This window comes from Epinephelus moara, chromosome 1, assembly GCF_006386435.1.
Source record: "Epinephelus moara isolate mb chromosome 1, YSFRI_EMoa_1.0, whole genome shotgun sequence".
NCBI classification, from domain to species: domain Eukaryota; kingdom Metazoa; phylum Chordata; class Actinopteri; order Perciformes; family Serranidae; genus Epinephelus; species Epinephelus moara.
Window position 1 is genome coordinate 30118335 of NC_065506.1, and position 23044 is coordinate 30141378.

Below are 23044 nucleotides of genomic sequence, written 5' to 3' on the forward strand. Positions count from 1 at the left end.
TAAAGTTAGCTTACCATGAGCTTCAGCTTTTGTGTTAGAAAAAGTTATGCGTATTAAAATGAATACGTATTAGTGTGGATGTAGTCTTTGGGCAGCTCTAATTCCTTTCTGTTGGACTGAGGGCAGACTGGACGCTGCAGTGACTCAGTATCGTCTCTCCAGACATGAGTGGCATTCTGTTGATTATGTCTTAAGATTCAGGTCATGTCTTAGGTATCACACCTTTAAGGTTTAGAGGAAATTACAACATAACAAATCCAGAAAATATATATTTGGATGAAAAAGAGTCACAGTTCAGCCTCTCATTCTTCTCTGCAGAGCCTCCCATCCTGATTGTGAAGAATCTGGAGGATCAGATGGTCATGAAAGGCGAGCGGGTGGAGTTGGAGTGTGAAGTGTCCGAGGAAGGAGCCAATGTTAAATGGTTAGAAATTCTTCTTTCTTCTCACAAGGCAACTGTCTGTTAGGAGTTATATTTCCATGCTACTGTGCTGTTCCTGACACACTGAAAAATGCTAAGATGTCAAATCACTGAGCCGTGGTTGGATTGATAAACAGATGTTGTCAAAAACCAGAACAATTAAATCTTCCTTTGAAGCTAATTTTTCAGTCACTCTGCCACAGTGTTCGTTGCTCAGACACCCAGCAGATGGCATTTGAGTTTGTCATGTCCACAGACAGAGCACTGTCTCTGTGACAGACTGCAAGCTGTAAATTTCACCACCTCAGTGAAAAGGTCACATCAGCATTTGAGTACTGTGTGTCCCATGTGACCTTTTTCTGAAGGACAAAATTGCTGCAGCTGCATATGTTTTGCTGTTTTCTGAGCCCAAAATAATTCAAACTAAATTTTTTGGAGCAGAAGCCAAAGATCAATATGTGGGGTATAAAGTCAAATGACACAAAAAGTGACATAAATCTATGCACAGTGTCAGTGATAAATGTAATGTACTAACCTTTATAAAGCATACAGCTTCTTAGGGCAAGGATAATATTTATTACTATATATTAGAGCTGCCCCTGACTAAGAATTTTCCTGGTCGACCAATGGTCTTCATTTAGGGCCATTAGTTGACTAGTCGCCTGCATATTTATGATATTAATGTAATTATTAAATTATATATTTTGGGCGGGGCAACACAATGGTTTGAGTTGAAGGTGTGAGAAAGAATAGTATCAGTAACATTGTTAACACTGTGCTACATTACAGAGAAATACAAAACCGTACTAATGAACCTTCATTAATATAGGCCTATATTTTATCTACAAGTGCACGTCACACACTGAGCGAGCCGCCTGTTAATGACGCTGTGGGCTAATGGGCATGTAGCTACTTCCATGTTTCAGATGATACGTCATGTTTGTAGTCGACCAATGAAGATGAGTTTACATATCACCTTGGGTTCGTCCTTCACCTTCTCAAAATGATCCCACACTTTGGATTTCATGCCCGACATGTTATTAACTAGCCTGTGGAATAACCGCAGGTACCATGTTATTAACTAGCCTGTGGAATAACCGCAGGTACCAGCCCTGGAACTTAACCTGACTCCTGTCTGACTGCTGAGCGTGGCCACTTCCTGTGTCTGTCCTTTCAAATTATATTCCCACATGGTCCAGTCATAAAGGTTTGGATTTATTTTGAGAAGGTGCAGCTCCTAATACAGTTTTACTTAAGTTTTTTTTTTTTTTTTCTGTGACTAAGCGACCAATGAAATCTCGCCGACTAATGACCTTTCTGGTCGATTAACATTTGGTCGACTATTAGGGGGCAGCCCTAGTATATATAATAAATGAATCACCTGTTTTCAGCCTTTCAGTGTTCGCTGTCCTCACTCATCTTTGCCCAGAGACAAATCCAGTTGCAAGGTCAAGTGTACACAGGGGCCTTTCTAGGATCCAAGGACATAAAGAGCTATGTCTGGACCCCTGTCAGGGGATCCTCCACTGGCACTATTGTTTAAGACAAGCTCTATTTTAATGCTTTTTATGCACTCTGGCACCTTATTCACATTCACAGTAAAAAAATATTCTCAGTATGAATCACTTTATCGTGCACCCACCTACTGCCCACGTGCCATAAGTTGAGTATCACTGCCCAGGGTATTCTAGTCTGTGCATAGATGTTTGTTTGCTTTGGATAAGCTCAAAGGTCCATGTGTTAGTTTTTTGATCTTCCAACCAAATCTTACCGTTTTTATTGCGCAAATGGAGTTAGCTTAGTTGTCAGCACAAACCCCAAGACTTAAATGTGAATAAGTGGTCATATACTGTACAGTGGTAGATCAGGACAACCTGAGATGGTGGTTGAAAGCTCCAAAATATAAGTGTTAACCAGCATTTAAAAACCTGTCCATGAGTTTAAAATAGGATACTTTTAGATTTGACTATAAATCACAATAATCCTGGTTGCTGTATGAATTTCTGTGCAGGGAGAAAGACGGTGTGGAGCTGACAAGAGACGAGGCTTTCAAGTATCGCTTCAAGAAAGACGGCTGCAAACATATCCTGATCATTAATGAGGCCACAAAGGAAGACTGCGGCCACTACAAGGTTAAAACCAACGGTGGCGAGTCAGTGGCTGAACTCATGGTGCAGGGTGAGTGTCGGTCATGTGAGCTGAGTACAGTATGAGCCATTTTTGTCAGTGATGAACGCTCCAAGTGTACATTCTCATACCCAACCAGTACTTGCCTTGCCACTTGTGGCATGCTGTCTATATTTGCCCACGTTATTCTGCCAAGGTTACTGCAGCAACGGAAGTCTACATGCCAGCTAAAGTTAGAAAACGTAGACCATATTTCACCTGAAGGACACAGTGACCTGCTTTATCTGTCTGGCCTTTGTTTTTCTGTTTTGTTGTTTTTGTTGAGTTGATTTAGGCCCTGTCTACACGAATGCAGATATTTTTGAAAACTGCTCTCTGTTTCACAAAGTATCTCTGTCCACACAAGAACGCAAAGACAACGCTCTCTGATGTCAGAGGTCTTAAGCAGCCTTCCCTCATTAGAGTACAGGCTAACGTTACCTTCGATTCCCATTTGATATAAGGATGAAGGAGCTCACTCAAACATTGAGTGGTGCTCTGGGCATACAAACTTTTTCTTACACTCCTTATCGACAACAATCCACCTCTGAGAAAGTGTTCCACCATCTGCTTCTTTCTAGACAACTCTAAACGATGGATGCTGGGGTGGAACAAAAACATCAGGTGCAGCAAACGCCTCTGTTCATCCGTGAAGCAGCAACACTTAGTATAGAATTTAAGTGTAAAGTAATCATTAGACCAAGGAATGCCAACAAAACTTTAGCAAACCGGTAGTCCATCATTGTTGTTTCTAGCATATAGTCATTATACAAAGCGACAAGCCAGTCTGCCAGGGAGGGAGCTCGGAGTAGAGTCGCTGCTCCCTTGCGTCGAAATGGGTCAGTTGAGGTGGTTCGGGCACCTGATCAGGATGCCTCCTGGGCGCCTCCCGTTAGAGGTGTTCCGGTCACATCCCACTAATAGGACACCCTGGGGCAGACCCAGAACACGCTGGAGGGATTACATAACTCGTCTGACCTGGGAACACCTTGGGGTCCCCCAGGAGGAGCTGGAAAGCGTTGCTGGGAAAAAGGATGTCTGGGGAACTTGGCCCTGGATAAGCAGATAAAAATGGATAGATGGACAAAACTACAATGGGCATGCACGAATTGAGGAAATGATGTTGTTGTTTCCCAAACACTCCGTTTTACACATCCACACAAATAAGCAGAAACGAGAGGTTTGATCAACCTGTGCCTTATAAGGTGTCATAAAAATCTTCATTTTAGTAACCAAAAACTTTGTCTGCGTGTGGACGACAAACTTAAACCTAGAGGAAAATACATGTTCATAAAAATGTCTGTACACATGTTGACAGGGCCTTAATATCACACCTCAATCTGCTATATCATCATGTATAACCAAAAGCAAAATGAAGCCTGAAATTTCAATACTTTAAACAGAAAATTACCATGTTGATGCTTAAAATGACAAATCTTTCTGATACTCAGTAAACAGCTGCAGAAACTTCATCTTTTATTTGATTAAAAAATCTGTATTTTTGGGGAAAACCTTCCATCGAAGTCTAAAATCAGGTCTTTATTTAAATTTTTTGAGAGAAAGTTGTGGTTTAAAAGTATGTTTTATTACTAGATGCTAGCTTTTCCTCACAGCCCCAAGATGCTGATGACAGATCTACACTGGGCCCCTCAGAATTTTGTAAGTCTGATTTTTAGATATTAGCCAGATTTTGATGTTTTTTTTCATTAATATGATGGTTTTTAGTGCATTTAAGACGTGGCATGTTGTGCAGGTGGTTTCAGGTGGATAAATGTGCTCAATTTTAATCCACAGGTGATCTTAAAACAATGGATGGGGACGGTTCAAACTCATCCATACATGGACGTAGGCAAAATAAAAACCCCAATCTCTAGTGTACCCTCCTTTTTTACCACCCAGTAACCATTTCATCTTAGTACCAGTCCTTCTATCATCACATGACAGCCCTCAGTGTTTGGTTATAATCTGACCTTTTCTTCTAGAAGCTGTAATGTAGTCCTGGCTATATATTGAATATATATCCTCACTTTTGCATATATATTCGTGTGTATGTGTGATATACCGTATGTGTGTGTGTCCAACGTCTCGGTCCACAGCAGTACTCCCATTATAGTGCCATTATTCCCACCTTATTTGCTGTCCCTGGCAGCAAGCTGACGTGCAACGCCTGTAACCTTTACAAGCAGCGTGGTGTGAGTTATCTCACCCAGATAACAATCTCTTTGGGATATCTTCAAGAACTCCTGTGTATATTATTTCTCATGATATACAGTAATAGCCTGAAGCTCCTGCATCTGGTCTTCATATCCTCCCACTTTATTTTCTACCCTAAATCCAATTAACTATTCCCCCTGTGCCTGTTGCTAAGCTACAACACACAAAGGCATAATGAACACCTCACGCTCAAACACATTATTACTATATTATCCTCGCATACAATGCATCAACATTTTTATCACATTATCATCATCCTCTTATTGCATCTTATTTCACCGTCTCGTACAGTAGCACCTCCTCTGAAGTCTGAAGGCCTCGACTGTTTCCGTTTTCTGCCGTCTGAGCTTGTGTTTTTCTGACTATGCAGAGAAACAGCTGGAGGTCTACCAGAACATCGCAGACCTCACAGTGAAGGCAAAGGACCAGGCGATGTTTAAGTGCGAGGTGTCTGATGAGAACGTGAGGGGAACCTGGTACAAGAACGGTGTAGTCGTTCAGCCTGACGCCAGAATAAATATCTCACATATTGGCAGGTGAGGACGCTTTTACACAGATATGCTGCATATATCCCATGACATCACAAGCTAAACTGAAAAATCTTTTTAGGATCCACAAACTGACCATTGATGATGTCAAACCAGAGGACGAGGCAGACTACACTTTTGTGCCAGATGGACACGCTTTCAACCTTTCTGCTAAACTCAATTTCTTGGGTAATATTTACCTTTTACACTTCAAAATTAACCATGGTTTCACAAGCTAAATTTCACCAACAAATTTCTCACTTCCTTGTTTTCCCAGAGGTGAAGATCGACTATGTGCCACGCCAAGGTACCACTAACTTACTCTCATAGTAATGGGCAGACTAAAGCAGCTAAAGCGCAAATTTCTGTTCATTTTAACCATTTCTCTCTCGCTCTAAGATCCTCCCAAGATCCACCTGGACTGTTTGGGTCGCACTGCCGATTCAACCATTGTGGTGGTGGCTGGCAACAAACTGCGTCTGGATGTCCCCATCACTGGAGACCCTGCTCCCACAGTGGTCTGGACCAAAGGAGAGAAGGTAAAACAGATGTGTGTTTTTAATCAGCTACAAACCCATCATCTGACATCTACCATGCCATCCATCCAGAGCACAGTGAGTAAGGTCTGGAATCTGACGCTTGCTAAGAAAGCAGCTCCTCATTCACTTTTAAAAATATCCTTAAAAGCATTGCTACTGCTGCAAAATTCAAACAAACTGCGGCAAATATAGACGATATGTAGCGCAGTTTAAGTGCAATACAAGCTGAAGAGACTATATTCTATTTACAGCTTTCCTTAGTGGCACAGGTTAGCTTTACAGACACACTGATGTCATAACTAATTCATTCCTCCCTGCTAATAAATGTGGCTGGGATACTAGGATTTGATATTTTAACTAAGCTGAATCAGTATGATGCCACTAACAGCTTAATTCAATTATCCCAATAACCTGTGTGCCTCATCTTTGAGTCGAAGAGAAAGAGAGGTTCACACGCCCTCTCTGTTCTCTTCGGCTTTTACCGCTTTGCTCTGCTCAAATGTAGGCTAGTTCTGTAAAACCTGACGGAGAAGGGAAAGGAGAGCCGACATCCTCTTGGACCCTGAAGGATGGGGACGTAAGTGCGTTTGTCCCCGTATGGATAAATGCCTGTTTGTAAGCAGGCTAAAATTCAAGTCAGTATGTCAACAGCATTGCTTTCCAACCCATGTGTGCCTCTGTCAACAAGCTTTCAGCCGCTTTGTCACTGACTCTAAAGACAACAACAGGCTCACTTGTAGTGTACTGGACGTACATGTGTAGCCAGTGGAGAAGTCCCCGTCTGTGTGCATGTCATCCTATGTAAACTTGTCACCCCTTGAGTTCAAAACACAAAAACATTGATCATGCAGCTACTTGACTGAACAGGTTGTGAGTTATATTGATTTACTGCTTTACAGAGACAGAACAGGCTGCAGCAGAAACAAACATGCAGATACATGAAAAGCAGCTTCTCCAGTGGCTATCGATGTACATGCATTTTGCTTTTATGTCTTAGTTTACACGGCATTTAAGAAATCTTTCGGTATTTTTCAACCTAGATGCTATTTTCCTATGTTTTTGCGTCTAAGTGACTAATGGGAAAAACTATTTTTGAAATTGGTCCATTATTGAGCAAGAGGGCTGCAACTGGCGTTGGCGAAACATACTCCAATCCAGTGACACAGTGTCAGTGTACATCCACTAAAATAGCTTGTTTTTACTGCTGACAGACTCAAATTATTATTATAAATGTCTGGCAGCATTGGGAAGAATCCCTACAGAGAAGTAAAACATTTTTCTTTACCTTTTGCTTGATTCAGTCTATTTGTTAATGTCTTCCTGCAACAGCTTAACTCCTTACTTAATTTCAGAATGAGACTTGTCCTTGGTTAGACACATAACAAACAGACCAGATCAAGTGAAGGGTAAAGAAAAATGTTTTATTTCTCTGTCTTTCCCACTTATAACAGCATTCTGACCCTGTAAGTGGCAAAAACAAGCACTTAAATTGACTTTAACGTACATTGTTGGTGCTCTATCCCCCCGAAGATTTCAGCCCGTTTTGCAGCTCATAATGCAATGATCTCAAAAGTTGTTTTTCCCATTAGTCACTTAGACAGAAAAACATGGGAAGATGCGTTGAAAAAAACTAAGACAATGGTAAGAAAAAAAACTGCATGTGGTCAGTGTCGGTCCATGTCAATAAGGTAAGAGCATGTTCTGAATCTTCCCACAGACAGACACAGGTCAAAGGAGACTGGGCAGTAAGTATGCTTTTGTGTGACTGGATTGTATGCTGGAATACATCTGGACATCTGGAGTTGTGTGTTCAATTCAACTATGTGTTATCGGCTTTGAAAAGCATGATTTGCCCAAATACTTTGAGGAACTTTGTGCTGTAATGTGTTGTGTTTATCAGCTCTCCACATGTGGCATGATGTTAATGAACTGTAGCAGCATCTTTACCCTAGAGAAAGTGAAACTGAAATATCAGTCATTTTAGAGCCAGTAACTCTGCTGTGGTTCTTGCTGTGTACTTCAGGTCCTCACAGAGTCAGACGGTAGGGTCCATGTTGAAACCACCAAAGGACACTGTATCTTCACCATCGAGGGGACGGAGAGGCAGGACGAGGGAAGCTACTCTGTTGTGGTTCGAAACCCCGCCGGGGAGGACACAGCAGATATCAATGTGAAAGTCGTCGGTAAGACTAATCTACCCCATTCATTTTTATTTTTTTTAATATACTGTAAAAATCCCCAGAGGGGAAATTCAATTTTTTCACTGGCACCTCTCCAGCCACCAGTCCACGCTCCATATTTGGTCCAGACGGGGACTTGAACAGCGACCCCCCGGTTCCCAACCCAAGTCCCTATGGACTAGCCTTAAAATTCCTCTCTAGGCATTGATTTAAACCCTTTAAAAAATCCCTTCATGCCTTCTTGGGGTCTACTCAGATGGGCCTGTTTTAAATACTGGGGCACCGCAGGGCTGTGTGCTGTCACCACTACTGTTTTCCATGTATACAAATGAAATTACTGCCCACAGCAATATTGTCAGGCTGTTTAAATGTGCAGATGATATGGCTCTGGTTGATCTACTGTTGGAAGATTATGCCATGAATGAGGAGGCTTACTTTAGCCAGGCCACTGCTCTTCAGGTCTGGTGTCAGGCAAGTAAACTGGAAATGACTGTAGCCAACACAAAAGAATTTCAAAGTTCAACAAAACCAACCAGTCATATTCTCCCTGTCATACTCAATAACCAGCCTGTAGAAAAAGTGCAACAATTTAAGTACTTGGGCACAATTATTGATCAGACATCACCTTTTAATGGAAACTAAGAAAGCATCCTCAAGAGAGCCAATCGGGAAGCTGAAGAGCTTCTGTGTTTGCTAGCACCTACTTGAAAAAGCGTACAAAAGCCTGGTTGAAAGCATTTTCATCATTTAACATTGCAGCATGGTACGGCAACCTGAGTGCACGGAGCAAAAACAAGCCCCCCGTCATTGTCAACACTGCAGGGAAGGTGATTGGCAAGTCACAGAAACAACTCAGCAATATATTTGACAATGCTGTACGCAGGAAGGCTAAACACATGATTGCCAATGCCTCACATTCATTACACTCACAGTTTGAGCTGCTCCTGTCTGGGCGTCCATTTTAGGGTCCCTAGAGCCAGTCGGAACACATGTAAGAAGTCCTTTATTCCCTGTGCCATACAGGCAATGAACACAGAATGACTGTATCAGGGAACGCTACTCTTTTATAAGATGTGCTCTCTTTTACTATTAATTTAATTTATTGCTCCTGTCTGCCTATTTGCACTATTGTGGTGATAATCAGGTGAAAAACTTGATTTTCACTTGATTAGCACTGCCAAATACATGTTACACTCATAAAGTCGCAATCAAAGTAGCAAGATCACTTCACATAGTCATTAAGCTGCAAATATGAGACGTCAAATTGGTTTTATTCCAACAACTGTTGATCTGTTCATGTTGATGTACACATTTTGTGTTTTTTTTTTTAACACGAGTCCTGTTTTCCTCCAGATGTTCCAGATCCTCCCCAGGCTCCCAGAATCCTCAGCGTGGGAGAGGACTCCTGTGTGGTCCAGTGGAACCCCCCTGCGTTCGATGGTGGACAGCCAATTATCGGTAAAAACATATCAAAATGCTTCACATGCTCAAATTATTTGGAAGTCTTCTCCCCCTTTATTGTTCCGACAAGCAGAGTGGATAACAACAGCATTTACATTTTCAGGCTACGTGGTGGAGAGAAAGAAGAAGAGGAGCTACAGGTGGATGAGACTGAACTTTGACCCTTATCCTGACACAACCTATGAAGCCAAGCGGATGATTGAAGGGATGGAGTACGAGATGCGAGTCTATGCTGTCAACGGCATCGGCATGTCAACTCATAGTCCGGCTTCACAGCCTTTTGTGCCAGTCGGTGAGTTTTTACCAACAGATTCATACCAGCTTTCGTCTCACTTGTTGCATTCAATAAATCATTTTCAGACATTTGCTCCACTCATCTGAAAGGAGCTGTTTATTGGTGAAACTCTTCCATAATAGAGATCAAGCATCTATTCGTAGATTAAATGAAAACCGAACCCTCGCCACACTACAGTATCATGATCGTCTGCGATGGTAGACAGTGTAAGATTGACATGTCTGTCTTTTTACGACGCTGGGTTGTGTCATGCCTGTTCTGCTCAGTCTAAAGTTTCACTCCAGTCATGGGGCCTGGTTGATTTGTAGTCATGACAGCAGAGGGTCATGTTTGCTGTATGTTTGTTGTAATCCAAGAAGTCTGTGGATTGTCTGTGTAACAAAAATATAGGTTGCACATGTACGTGATCTGAGTAATGTCAGTCATGAGGTGGTGTGTGTGTGTGTGTCAATTACATCACCAACACGTGGACCAGATGATGAGGAAGTAACACACCAAAGCAGGGATGGTGATTCGATCCTTGGCTCCTCCCGTCCGCGTGTCTAAGTGTCCTTGGGCAGGACACCGGACCATTATTGGTCTATACCATAGACTGTATAAAAATAATGGTGTAGCCACTGTGATGTCACCCATTGGTTTGTGGACTCCTTGAGTTTGACATTTTGGTCGTCGCCATCTTGGTTTTTTTGGAGCCAAGTGACGAGAGGCTGGAGCTGTGGAGGAGCAGGTGGATTTGACTGAGAACCTGAGGATACTTTCCACAGACAGTCTGTCACTCAAAGCAGCCACACCCTTTATTATGCATAAGCTAAAGAGACCAAAACCGTTTTTTTTTTTTTTTGTTGTACCAGGCTGTAAACATGTTTATTTCTATTGTGAAGTTGGACATTTGAACATGGGGGTCTATAGGGATAGACTTGCTTCCGGAGGCAGCCTCAAGTGGCCATTAGAGGAACTGCAGTTTTTGGCCCTTCTCATGTTGGTTTCATTTTTTAACTCTGCTTCGTCCTGATGGTTAAAAGTGAACTCCACCAATTAAGCATAGCACTCACACAGGTTAACATTCTCAGACTCTAGATTGGCAGCTCCAGAAAGGATTTGATGTATCACGTGCAGAGATATCATCTTTTTTATTTCATGCATTCTTTTCTGTTGTTAAAACCTGGTGTCTACAATACCCACAATGCAACCTGACCGCTGTAGCTTAGGTCAGAGATTCAGGTGTGTTAGACTAGTGGCCGCTTATGCAGTCCCGAGCCATTAGTCTCAAGCAGAGATGAAGAGCGGGCTACAGACATTTGATAAGCTCACTTCGCTCTTTTCTTTCTAAAGTCTGATTTATCGTTGGGCCATTCACACTTTTGAAATGTGTCTCTCGACAAATATTAAACAGTCACCTGATTTTTTTAATTTGTGCTTTTAGGGGTTTTAAGTCGTCTCCAGAATCCTCCGGTGTTTTTTATGGTCTGAGTCTATTTCTATCATGTTTAGTAATCTGCATAGACAGCTCATAAAAATCACCTAAGTATCCCATTGTATATTTATTTTTTCATTCATGAACCGTATAGTCATTGATCGACCAGCTCCCGTGATTCCCTGGGAAATTAAATCAGTGAATCAATAACTACAAACACTGTTGATTTTTCCCCGTGAAGCGGCCTGGTGAAGGCAGTTTAGCCGGCCGCTGTCCTCTCAGTTTCAACAGACAGCTGCTTGACACTGAATGCAGGTTGGAGTCAGTGTGGATTGAAAACTAGTTCTTCCATAGCAACGACAGTAACACTGGTCACATCGTGCAACAAAATATCACATTGTCCGTTACATAACAAAGTTCTCCATTTGTCAAGGGACACTTTTTCCCATCAAAAATTCTGTCAAGCGACACTCATCAAGTGTCGAGTGCCTTACTATAAATCAGGCTTTGCTCGACATCAAGACTTATTTCAAATTTTCAATCATGTAGTCTTCAGCCCTAACTGATGCTGACTCAAGTGACTTTACTTGAGGCAATTCAAACAGCTCCCTCTGGAGTCACAAAATGCTTTATGCAACCTTTCTCACATATGCAGTAGTACTCCAAAAGGCTTGTAAACAGACTTTGATGTGTAAAATGGAGACCCGCTTCCAGTACCTTGTGTGATCGCTCCACTGCCATCAGTGTTTGAGTGTGCATGCGTGAATGATGTGACTTTAGGTACTATAAAAGCACTAAAAAAATGCAGTGGTTGCATTCATAGAACCTTTCCCCTTCACCATAGCTTTCACAGCATTGCAGCCATGTAAAGTCTGAACCGCACTGAACAAATACAACATTATCCATATCACATGACACTTAAAATATGAAGCCACTTTTTAAGGGCCTTTAGGCCTTTTTAAGCTGTTCTTGTCAACTGTTGATCACACACTCAGGCTCCACTGTGCTTCTCTACTTTCTTGTCTATAATGTTTGTATGTATATTCTTCGCGTGAATGTTGTAAACACTTAAAAAAAAAAGTATGCTATGCAGCAGGGGACAGTAAATATGTAACAGCTGGACATTCCTCGTGATGGGACTGAACATAGAGACATGAGGAGAAAAAGATAAGATGTTAGCCTGATAATCTGACTGCCATTTTGTTTCACTTTATTGCATATGAACTGTTGAACTTATCAGAGATGTGTGTGGTGATCCAGAGGTCTGAGATCAGTGCAGTAAGACATACTACCTTACTACCCTGATAGTATCCTATAAGGCAGGGGCTCAAGCTCTGATTGACCATTAGTCCATCGCTGATTCTTTAAACCACCATCTCGTTCTCCACCTGTTGATTTAAGAGGGAACATCATTGTATCCACATGGCCACTTGCTTGTAAGACAGCCGATTAGGAAACTATCCATGGAATCCCTCTCTATAAATAATGGCCTGGAAGTGCTCGTCTCTGCTTGGACCAGCTGCTTAACACAGAGGGGTTCATGCTACTGTGGAGGCTGCTCCGGAGGAAGCATTGTTGTCACTACAGCAAAGAGAACAGGAGGCTTCACGTGTGTGTGTGTGTGTGTGTGTGTGTGTGTGTGTGTGTGTGTGTGTGTGTGTGTGCGAGAGAGAATGAGAGCATAGGTAAGAGCAGAGCATCTGACAGCAGAGGAGGACACATATAACCATTAGCTCTGATCAGCAGCAGGACTGCGACACACTGAGAGAGGATGACAAAGCCTAAACTTCCAAAGACAGCGGAGAAGAAGCAGGTGGAGGAAAAGAAACCAGTGGAAGAAGAGAAACCTGTGGAAGAACAGAAACCTGCCCCAGTGGAGGCACCACCAGAGGTGGAAGCCAGCAAGCCTGTGACAGAGACGCCTCCACCTCCTGCGGTAGAACAGGAACCAGAAGCCAGCAGCGAACCATCAGCACCAGCCGCTCCTGCAGAGGCAGCCCCCAGCGGGGAAGAGGGAGCTCCAGCTGAGAATGAGACACCACCAGCAGAAAGTGCTCCCCCTGCAGAGGCGGGCGATGCTCCCCCGGCAGAGGAGACCCCTGCAGAGCCTGTTCCTGCTCCTGAACCGGAGCCAGAGCCGGAACCTGTTGGTAGTATTCATTTCTTTTAGATGTTGGACTATCATGTAGATTTTAGAAAAAGAAACGAAACTTAATTTTGTTAATGAGTGGGAAAATTACCTGCATATTCCAGCCTCTTATTTTTCAGTCTACATGTTTGAAAGTGTTAAGCTCAGTTTAATTATCATGCTGGTGGTGTTGCAAATGTCCCATAATGTTTATTTGCTTATCAAACACATCTTAATGAGATCTCTGCTTTGCACTCTGCACCTTCGTCCAAATCACCCTGAGCTACTTTTGAAATATTCCCTGCTGCTATGACCGAGGAAACCCTTGACCTCTGTCTGGAGTTACCATCATTTCCTTGCCCTGAATATTTAGCGTGTGTCCTGTGACACTGAGTCCTGACCCTACAGTGACAACAAGGCCACAAGTTAAATTCATCACCTTTCAGTCAGTCCTCATGCTGTCAACATGTTGTTGCAACATCGTCAAAATATATGGTTGACCAAATATTTCCGCAGAAGTATGAGATGTTCTTCTCTGTTGAAATGTGGAGGATTCTTCACTTGTACCTTGCATCATGCACAACTAGTCAACATATGTGTTTGTTACTCAGCCCAAGTTATTTTGGACATCTTAGCAGTGATTTTTTTTTTTTTTTTTTTTAATATAAATATTTTTTGTTACTTGTGTTACTTTGCTGGCTGCATATTATTTGGAATCACTCTACATGCTTTAACCATTTATTGCAGCAAATGGAAACTAATACAGGGAGCATGATGCAGACAACCCCCCTGGGTGTACAAGAGTGGGCCCACAGCAAGACATAAAACACCCTTTTAAGCTTAAAGCCATGTTAGGACTCTGAATCTGGGAGGTGGAGGCTGGGGTGGAGGAGGCAAAGTTTTGCCAGCAGCAGCAATGGTGTGTGGCAGCATTAGTGTAGCAGGGATCAGTGAGTAGGAGGCCATATTTAAATGGACAGTGTCAGCGTCAGTGTCTATGGCCATTTTACACAGGCATCAATTCAGCTCTGTTCCTACCCCCACTACCAGCTCAGTGGCGAAACAACAATGCAGCCCATTCCAAGTTTGCACATTTTATACAAAATGGCGAGGCGGAGTAATGGTGCAACATTCCTGCCTTAAACAAGCTGTAAAAATACATCTTTTCTCCATAATTCACACTGAGCCCCACGGTTTTACGGTAGGAATAAGAAAGTCTTTAAATGAGAGTAGAGGTCCTAAATCTCACACTCATCATTTGCTTTGTACCTAAAAACAAGGCATTTTATGTTGTTTTCACACTTGGTCCTTTTCAGCTGTCTAAATGGACTCAGAGCAGTGACTCAGCATTTTCTGCGCATATGTAAACACTCGAAAAAAACTCAGACCCCTCTGAAGCAAATGTAGAATACATGGAACAGCAACACTCTACAATACACGGAAACACTAATGTTTCCCTCCAATTTTAAGTTCATCTGAAAGCGTGAGGCTTCATAACCACACTGCAGTGCCACGTCAAAGTACAAACGATATCACTATATATTACATATATAGACCATAGTGTGAATAGGAAGATGACTGAGTCCTTTTTCAAATGAACTGACAATGTGAACACAAAAAGAGCTGAGTCCCTTTTCTGTCAGTCCACTTTTTGGTACACTTTGAGCTCAGTTTAAAGGTCCAAGTGTGAAAACCGCCTTAGTCTCTGCAGCTCAAAGTTATTGTGACACTGTTTGTCTGGCACTTTTATGGTGAAATCAATTCATGTTGACATAGCTAACGTCTTTTAGAGTCCTGTAATGTGAATTAACATCATGTCATCTCATCCCTGCTGGACAGAAAGCACAGCAGGCACTTAGACTTTAGCCCTGCTGTGACCTCCAGGTTAGTCAGACAGCTCATCTTTCCCAGGATGACGTACGCAGGCTTAAAGGCTAATAGACTGTTTTGATAACTGATAACACAACCACAAATATCTGATATTGAAATTGACATTGTCTTTGTTCTCTGTAGTCTGTTGTTAAATTGAATACATGCTCATTTACATCACTGTTATTAATTTAAATGTATCTGATTTCTCACACAATCAGGCACCACAGGCCTGTTGGAAACATTTTTTAATGTTAAACATGTAGTAACACCAATGATTTGCTTAAAACAACTACAGAACTTTACAACTATTTTTGCAATTACTGCACATGAAGATTGTCTTGACAGAAACAGTAGATGCCAGGCACATAGTGATTGGCTCAAAGATCAGACAAATCAACTAACTTGCTGTATTAGTAGCCTCACTGACTTGCTTTGATAGCATTTCTGTTTCTCGTAGGTAAGTAAAAGTTCAATTAAAAGTAAGTGTCAAAAAACTTACTTAGCATAATTTGCTAAGTCCTGATCAGGTTCATCCACTTCATTTTGACTTTAATTCAGTAATGCTCTAACTGACTAACGGAGCCCGTTTATCTGCCCTCTGCCTCACTCTCAGCCCCCACAAGTGAGCCCATCGGACTGTGCGTGGACGACATCAGTGACACTTCCATCTCGCTGAAGTGGCGGCAGCCTGAGAGGATCGGCTCGGCTGAACTCGAGGGTTACGGGGTTGAGTACTGCAAGGAGGGCAGTAAGTGCTGGAGCCACCCACCTGCATGCTTTTGATAAGGAAGGGTTTTTATAGCATGTATCATCAAAGTTTATTTACACCAATCAGTTTATCACAGTGAAGAGCAGCTACTGATCTCTTTAAATGTCCAAACAGCTCACACAGGACGGTCAGATTACCAGAAACTATTGTCAGTTAGAAGGAGGATGAGAAACTCTCTGGCAGCGGGGCAACCCTGTCGCTGAATGGATAGCATGTTATTGCAACATCTCTTGTTGCATATGTCACACCCCTCCCTCACATTCTCACTTTGTCTGTAGGGTTATCTGTGGGCCATCAGCATGGTGATAATATGATCACATTAATGTTTGTACTGACTGGTATTATAGTTATATAATAGAGTCATTATATTTGCTGTGATGACCTGTTGTTTCTCTCTTTGTGTGTTTCCTGGTCGCAGCGGATGAATGGATACCAGCCATTCAGGGTCTGACCGACCGCACATCACTGACAGTCAAAAACCTCACCACCGGAGACAAGCTGCAGTTCCGTGTGCGGGCCTACAACATGGCGGGTCCCAGTGCTCCTGCCTCTCTGGCTCAACCTGTCACCATCAGAGAGATTATGCGTAAGTATTTATATGTTTGATTTTGATGACGACACTCTGCTCCTTCAGTTGTAACCAGTGTGTTTCATGTAGCCAAATATTTCTTCTTAGTTCAAAGTCGTTCTCGTGTCTTGAGCTTCTTCCATTTTTCAATCATGCCTCCTTTTTTTTTCTCTTTCACAGAGCGCCCTAAAATTTGGCTCCCCAGAAATCTCCGCCAGACTCTCATCAAGATAGTTGGAGACACTGTCAACATTGTGATTCCATTCAATGTAATTTTATATTGCTTAACAAACTGGCTGAAATATTGCAAAACTCTCATGGTATATATTGTCATATCTGGGTATCTATGAAAAATCAAAAGACACCTTTAGTACCATTTGATCCTTGCTAGAGGTTGAGTAAGAGATGTAAAGTTTGGTCTAACAGTGGTGCCAGAGAAAAGGCCATGTTCGTACCTAGCATGCTGAAATGCTAACATCATGCATAACTTAACATCAACATGTTGGGCCAGGGGAGTTCTTGACCTGTTGGTGGCACTATGCGCAAGGTCAGGCGAAATACTTGTACCAGATTTCATGGTAATTTGTCCAAAAGTTGTGATTTTTTTTACTATGGAACAAAGATGTGTAGGGACAGTTTCCTTGAAAAATCATTGTCTGAAACCATCTGTAAAAAATGACCTGACACGTAGCATCTTAAACTGAGACCTTCTCCTTTGTCCTGCAGGGTAAGCCCAGGCCAAAGGTCACATGGAGCAAAGACGGGGAGGTTCTGCACCCCTCATTCGCCAGTGTGAGGAACAGCGAAGTGGATACGATCCTCTTCATCCGCAAGACGGAGAGAAAACACTCGGGACAGTACGATCTGCAGGTGCAGATTGAGAACGTGGAAGACAAAGCAAGTATCACGCTGCAGATTGTTGGTGAGCAGGACTGAACACATGGAGAGCTGGCTTTTAGTAAAACAGGAATAAATTCTCTCTCTGTAGTGGACATTCACTCACGATCCATATGTCTCCTCTGTAGATCTCCCAGGGCCCCCCAAGGATCTGAAGATCATGGATGTCTGGGGCTTCAATGTGGCACTTGAGTGGAAGCCACCTAAGGACAACGGTAACTGTGAAATAACCGGTTACACCATCCAGAAAGCTGACAAGAAGACCATGGTGAGACTTTCTTTACGTCATATTTTACGTTCTTTTTACCAGGACGTCCCCTTGAAATCAAGAATCTCTTTTCATGTGTCGTGTACAACATGACATACAAAAGATCAGAGTAAAACAGAAACACAGCTATTTAACACATTGCCTGATCACGAGGTTGTTTTCACCACATCACAAGTTTCTAATTTTAGATCCCATCCTTGTAGCAACAAAGCCTACATCTGTTTTTATATTACATTCAAATGAAGCTGAAAACAAGCTTCTCATGTTGATCGGTAATTATGATCCAAATTAAATCACTTTGCAGCAGTTAGACAGGAAAACCCCTCTAAGAATTTATGTTACTTTGACATTAACGGCCTTTACAGGGGGAATATTTGGACCCATGATTGAAAACCTGAACCCAATGTGGATAAATACATTTATCTAAAAGTCCCGGTGAAACGGAAGTTAGAGCGTCTTTAGCTTCTGTACTGAAACAGAAATATTTGAGCAGTGTACAGTTACAAGAGGGATTCAAATCAAATCCTTTGCATTTGATTGGACTGCTAAAAAGTGGGCGGACTTATAGTTTCACGCACTCCTGAGCTACAACGGAATCCACTGCTTGGAGGACTGATGGGACCACACACATCCCTTGCTGTTTCATCAGGAAGAGGACGAGGAAGAAATGAATTACACCTCAGCCACATTATTTTGGAAGTAAAATCAAAGGTTTTTCCCACTGATACCCAAACACACGTCTTCCAATCTCTCTACAACCCACAAACAGTGAAGTGTGGTTATATACGGCCAGTGTGGCTAGCTAGTCACCAAAAATCTCATTTGATTGGATGAACTTTGTAAACGCCCCTGAGTGCAGGATGAGGTTACGGTCACACACGAATAAATGCAAGCAAGTGACCATCACCTGCTGAAGCGATAATTCGCGCTAAATGAGGGCAGTGTTTGACATGACCCAGGCACTAATCTAGCTAGCTAGCTAATGTTAGCTAGCTTGCCAATAAACACAACGAAATATGCTTATGGTACATTTCCCATTTGCTAACGTTTCATGCCTGTCTCCTGACTAACAGTCTGCCAGGTCTCTCATGAGGGGCAGTTTGTATTTTTCATGGCTGATATCATACAGCGTTGGCTGGTTAAACCAAGCAACAATTAATGTCCCGTCCACACATACTTTCTTGCCACTGGTTGAAGCTGAGGCTGAGTTGGACAAAGTTAAACTCCACGCAATGTGAAGATGAGAATTTGCTTTGCTACCAGGAGTGAATGATCCATGATCATGATGCAGCTGGTGACTAGTCCACCTTGATCCATTTTGGTATCAGACACAACGACACTACCCAACTCCACTGAATTAAAAGTCATTTCGACCTGACCTCACTCCAGTCTCAAGTCAGGTTTCAGTTTCTAGCAACAAAATATAACATCCAGAGGTCTTCTCAGAGGAAGGCAATGGTTTCCTGTCATTGTATCTCTTTGTGTCTTGTTCACTGAAAACTGCTTCACTTCAGGCCTTTAATTTTACCCACCACCACCAACTGAGCTCGTGTGAAGCCACATTTACAAACCTCTCTTCCTGTTATCATGAATGAGTGTGTCTGTTCATGTGCGAGGACGAATGCTGCATGGACACAGAGGGATATTTTAGCCTCCCCTGTGACACATAAAACCGTAATCAGCCAATGCTAAGCACACACACTCCTCTGTGGGCCAGCAGCGATGCATTATGGGCCTGTTGGCAAGACCTCCAGCTGGCACCGTTCTCCGCTTCGAGCTACCAGGAACGAAGCGGGCCAGGAATGTCCTAATCTTATCCTCATAGCCTTGACCTGGTCTGGATTGTCCGTGCGGTGACGTGGAGCCATTGTTGTTCTGCCCCGCTCGGCTGATGGCTCATGTTTCACTGTAGTCATTATTAGATCAAATTAATTTCACTTGCATCTCTTTATAGCGAGCCTGGGGATTCTGATGATCATGTTACCAATAACAATGAGCTGTGTACCTGTTAGATGTCAGAGGTAACGGCTGCTGTGGTTTAAATCTGGGTTAGGGTCATACTTGTACCTAAATAAATAGATTTAAAGGTTTGCTATAAAGAAGAAGAAAGAGAGGAAGATACACTTTATTAATCCCTGAGGGGAAGTTCAATTTATTTTTCACTCTGTTGCCATATACACACAGGCCCGAAATACACACACATGCACAAACAGGACCTGTACATGCATTAAATGGAGAGATGGTAGAGCGAGGGTGCTGCCCTTGGACAGGAGCCCCAAACACTTGTGGGTTCGGTGTCTTGCTAAGGGCCGCCTCGGCAGTGCCCAGGAGGTGACCTGGCAGCTTTCCCGCTACCTGTCCACGCTCCATATTTGGTCCGGAGAGGGACTTGAGCTGGTGGCCCTCCAGTTCCCAAGCCAAGTCCCCATGAGCTGAGCTACTGCCCCCGAATGCAGCTACTATGCAGCATTTGCCTAAAACATAAATAAAAATAAGCTATCATACAGAATGAATCCGTCTCAATCATCACTAATGACACACTAGAAGTGTGTGGCCGGGTATTTTTCTGCAGGGTCTCTGAAATAAGGAAATCTGATGTAATTAACCTTACTGTGCATTTATACCTTTATCACTAATATGTTGTTTATATTTTGTTGTTTCAAATTTTAGTTACATCATCAGGGGCAGGTTTCAGTGGAGGCAATACAACCCTCCAACTAGATACAGAAAGTCTTGTCACATTTAAGTGAGTCAGGTATAAAAAGATCAAATATGAATCAATATTCAGTTGTCACCTAACAGTACAGCATGTATTTTTAGAGTTGTAAAAACTGAATCTGAAACATGCTTATGTGATACATATGCAGGAGTGGTTCACGGTCTACGAGCTGTACAGGCGAACCAACTGCGTCGTGTCCGACCTCATCATGGGGAATGAGTACGTCTTCCGAGTCTTCGCCACCAACCTGGTGGGCCTCAGCGTGGACCCCTGCAACACAACAGACAGCGCCTTCATCCAGAAAACAGGTGGGCTCTGAGTGCATGTATATGATTAGCACAAAGCAGTTATGGTTGTGATTTTATGTCCTGAGGAAAACAATACCTACCTGTCTCTCTGTCTGTCTCCTCAGGTATTGACTACAAGCCGCCCAGCTACAAGGAATTTGACTTCTTACAGGCTCCCAAGTTCACACAACCACTGGTGAACCGTTCCATCATCGCAGGATACAGCACGACCCTCAGCTGCTCAGTCAGAGGCATACCAAAGGTCAGTAGATTCATCATATGATATGATTCGATTAGATATAATCACACACAGAAACAAAAATCTTGTCAGTTGGGTGCAGTTTTGGTAATATCATTTTGTCCTGACTTCAGCTGTAATGAAAACAGTTAAAGGGAGAAATTAAGGACTTTTAGTTTGTGTTGGCTTCAAAGGTGAGCACAGAAATTCACCCTTGACTTTGAAAATAGCAAAACAATCCACTCAACATCCACCTATCGTCTTTTTGCTGAGTTTTCAACCATACAGTTAGCAAACTTTCATGCTTAAATATTTGTGTTATCCCAAAATACAGAAAAACTGAGTAGACTACAACAACAAAGAATGAAAGCAAAGGAAAAAATACTATGAAACAAACAGAGACTGATACCTATAATGCTCTGACTCATACATACAAACAAACATACACACACTCACATCTCTCCATGCAGACATTTGAGGATTAGTAGCAGGTAATAAACACCCTGTCCTCAATGAAACAGAATCCCTCAGATAAACCCAGTGATTACGGTTGTTATTAACGGACTTCTACTCATTAATTGTGCAGCAGATTGTGAAAAGTCTCACCTGTAATACTGTGTCCTGCCTCATTAGCCCAAAGTGACCTGGTACAAAAACAAGATGGACATCTCAAATGAAGCCAAGTACCGGATGATCAGTAAACAAGGTGTCCTGACGCTGGAGATCCGTAAGCCCTGTACGTTTGACGGAGGAGTTTATATGTGCAAAGCAGTCAACGGGAGCGGGGAAGACATAGTGGAGTGTAAACTGGAGGTTCGCCGTAAGTATCCTGCTGGACATGTGTCTTCTTTTTTATGACCCACTTAGACACTGAATCCTTTCTGTGGCATCCTCTGTTTTCCCTCATTCCCCCTCCTTAAAAATTAAAAAATACCATTGAAGTCCACATAAATAAATGTCAGTCTGTTATCAACAAAAGGGTATCTTTGTGTAAATGTGAGAATATATAATAAAAATGTTCATTAGGTTAAATGGTGAACACTTTGATTTACAGGTTTCCCAATTACCAACAAGTTTCCTGGAAAAAACTGTGTTCCTGATTATAGGAAAAATAGGAATTCCCCTACAAGAGCTGCAGAATTTACAGCAAACCCAAATAAATATTGTAACAAAAAGTCTCACAGTAATGTATTTGTTATTTATGAAGCTTTCATCTCATGGCCTTCCTTGTGAAGTTGCTCAGTTGGTACTAATCTAACAACTTCTAGAGGACATAGTTCTTTCCAAGATGACTTCTTGGGGATCACTGAAAAGTTGTATACCTGTAAATTTAAGTGTTGAAACTTTAGGAATCTCTTCTATTTTATACCACGGTATATACAAACAAACACAAAAATAAAAGAATAACATCATGTGGTCAAATTCACACCCTTAGCATTAACATATGTCTGCCATTACATTCTAAAGCTTTAAAGGTATAATATGCAGGATTATCGGTTACTATTTGCAAGCACATTGCCAGAGAAAGTAAAAGAGAAAGCTATCCCCAGATTCACTCTGGTTTGGCGTTGGTACACACCAATAAACGTCCCAAACACATAAAAGAAGAAGAAAATAAGAAAATACAAGCAGAGGGCAGATAAATACACTTCCACAGATTTCTAGTAGGTCATAAGTGATGCTTGAGAGGGATTATTTCTGCATGAATCTATACATTGGTTTTAGGAAAATCCTGCATAGTATATCTTTAATTAGATTTCAAAGCCACGATTCATCAACTCAATATGAGTGTCCCTCCCTCTTTAAACTCTCAACATTTACTGACAATGTTTTGTCCTGTCATCAGTCAATCAACCTGTTATCCTGACATTAAGACCCAACTGACCTTTCGCTAGGCCCCGCCCCTTTGTGATGGTCCGACAAGCTGTTGGAGTAAGCATGGAGCCCACACTGTAACTAACTGCACTCCCTGAAGAAATATTATCATATTTTTGGAAAAATTAAACAGTGATTGCAGAGTGAAGCAGACAGAGGGGTCTACAGTCTGTGTTTGAAGGATATATCCAGGATGTCAAACTGAC

General features: G+C 42.2%; 1 protein-coding gene across 1 annotated transcript in view; it reads left to right on the forward strand.

The window, feature by feature from the left end:
- The window catches only part of mybpc3 (myosin binding protein C3), a 49432-nt gene that overhangs the window by 22379 nt on the left and 4009 nt on the right, over positions 1-23044 (forward strand). Inside the window, exons 15-32 of the mRNA XM_050066794.1 lie at positions 319-424; positions 2433-2599; positions 5172-5337; positions 5411-5517; positions 5606-5635; positions 5728-5867; positions 6373-6444; positions 7891-8050; positions 9401-9505; positions 9612-9800; positions 15831-15965; positions 16405-16572; positions 16735-16823; positions 17281-17476; positions 17580-17719; positions 20587-20746; positions 20851-20987; positions 21597-21783. Coding sequence (XP_049922751.1) covers positions 319-424; positions 2433-2599; positions 5172-5337; positions 5411-5517; positions 5606-5635; positions 5728-5867; positions 6373-6444; positions 7891-8050; positions 9401-9505; positions 9612-9800; positions 15831-15965; positions 16405-16572; positions 16735-16823; positions 17281-17476; positions 17580-17719; positions 20587-20746; positions 20851-20987; positions 21597-21783 — 2454 coding nt within the window. The remainder of the gene's footprint in view (positions 1-318; positions 425-2432; positions 2600-5171; positions 5338-5410; positions 5518-5605; positions 5636-5727; positions 5868-6372; positions 6445-7890; positions 8051-9400; positions 9506-9611; positions 9801-15830; positions 15966-16404; positions 16573-16734; positions 16824-17280; positions 17477-17579; positions 17720-20586; positions 20747-20850; positions 20988-21596; positions 21784-23044) is intronic.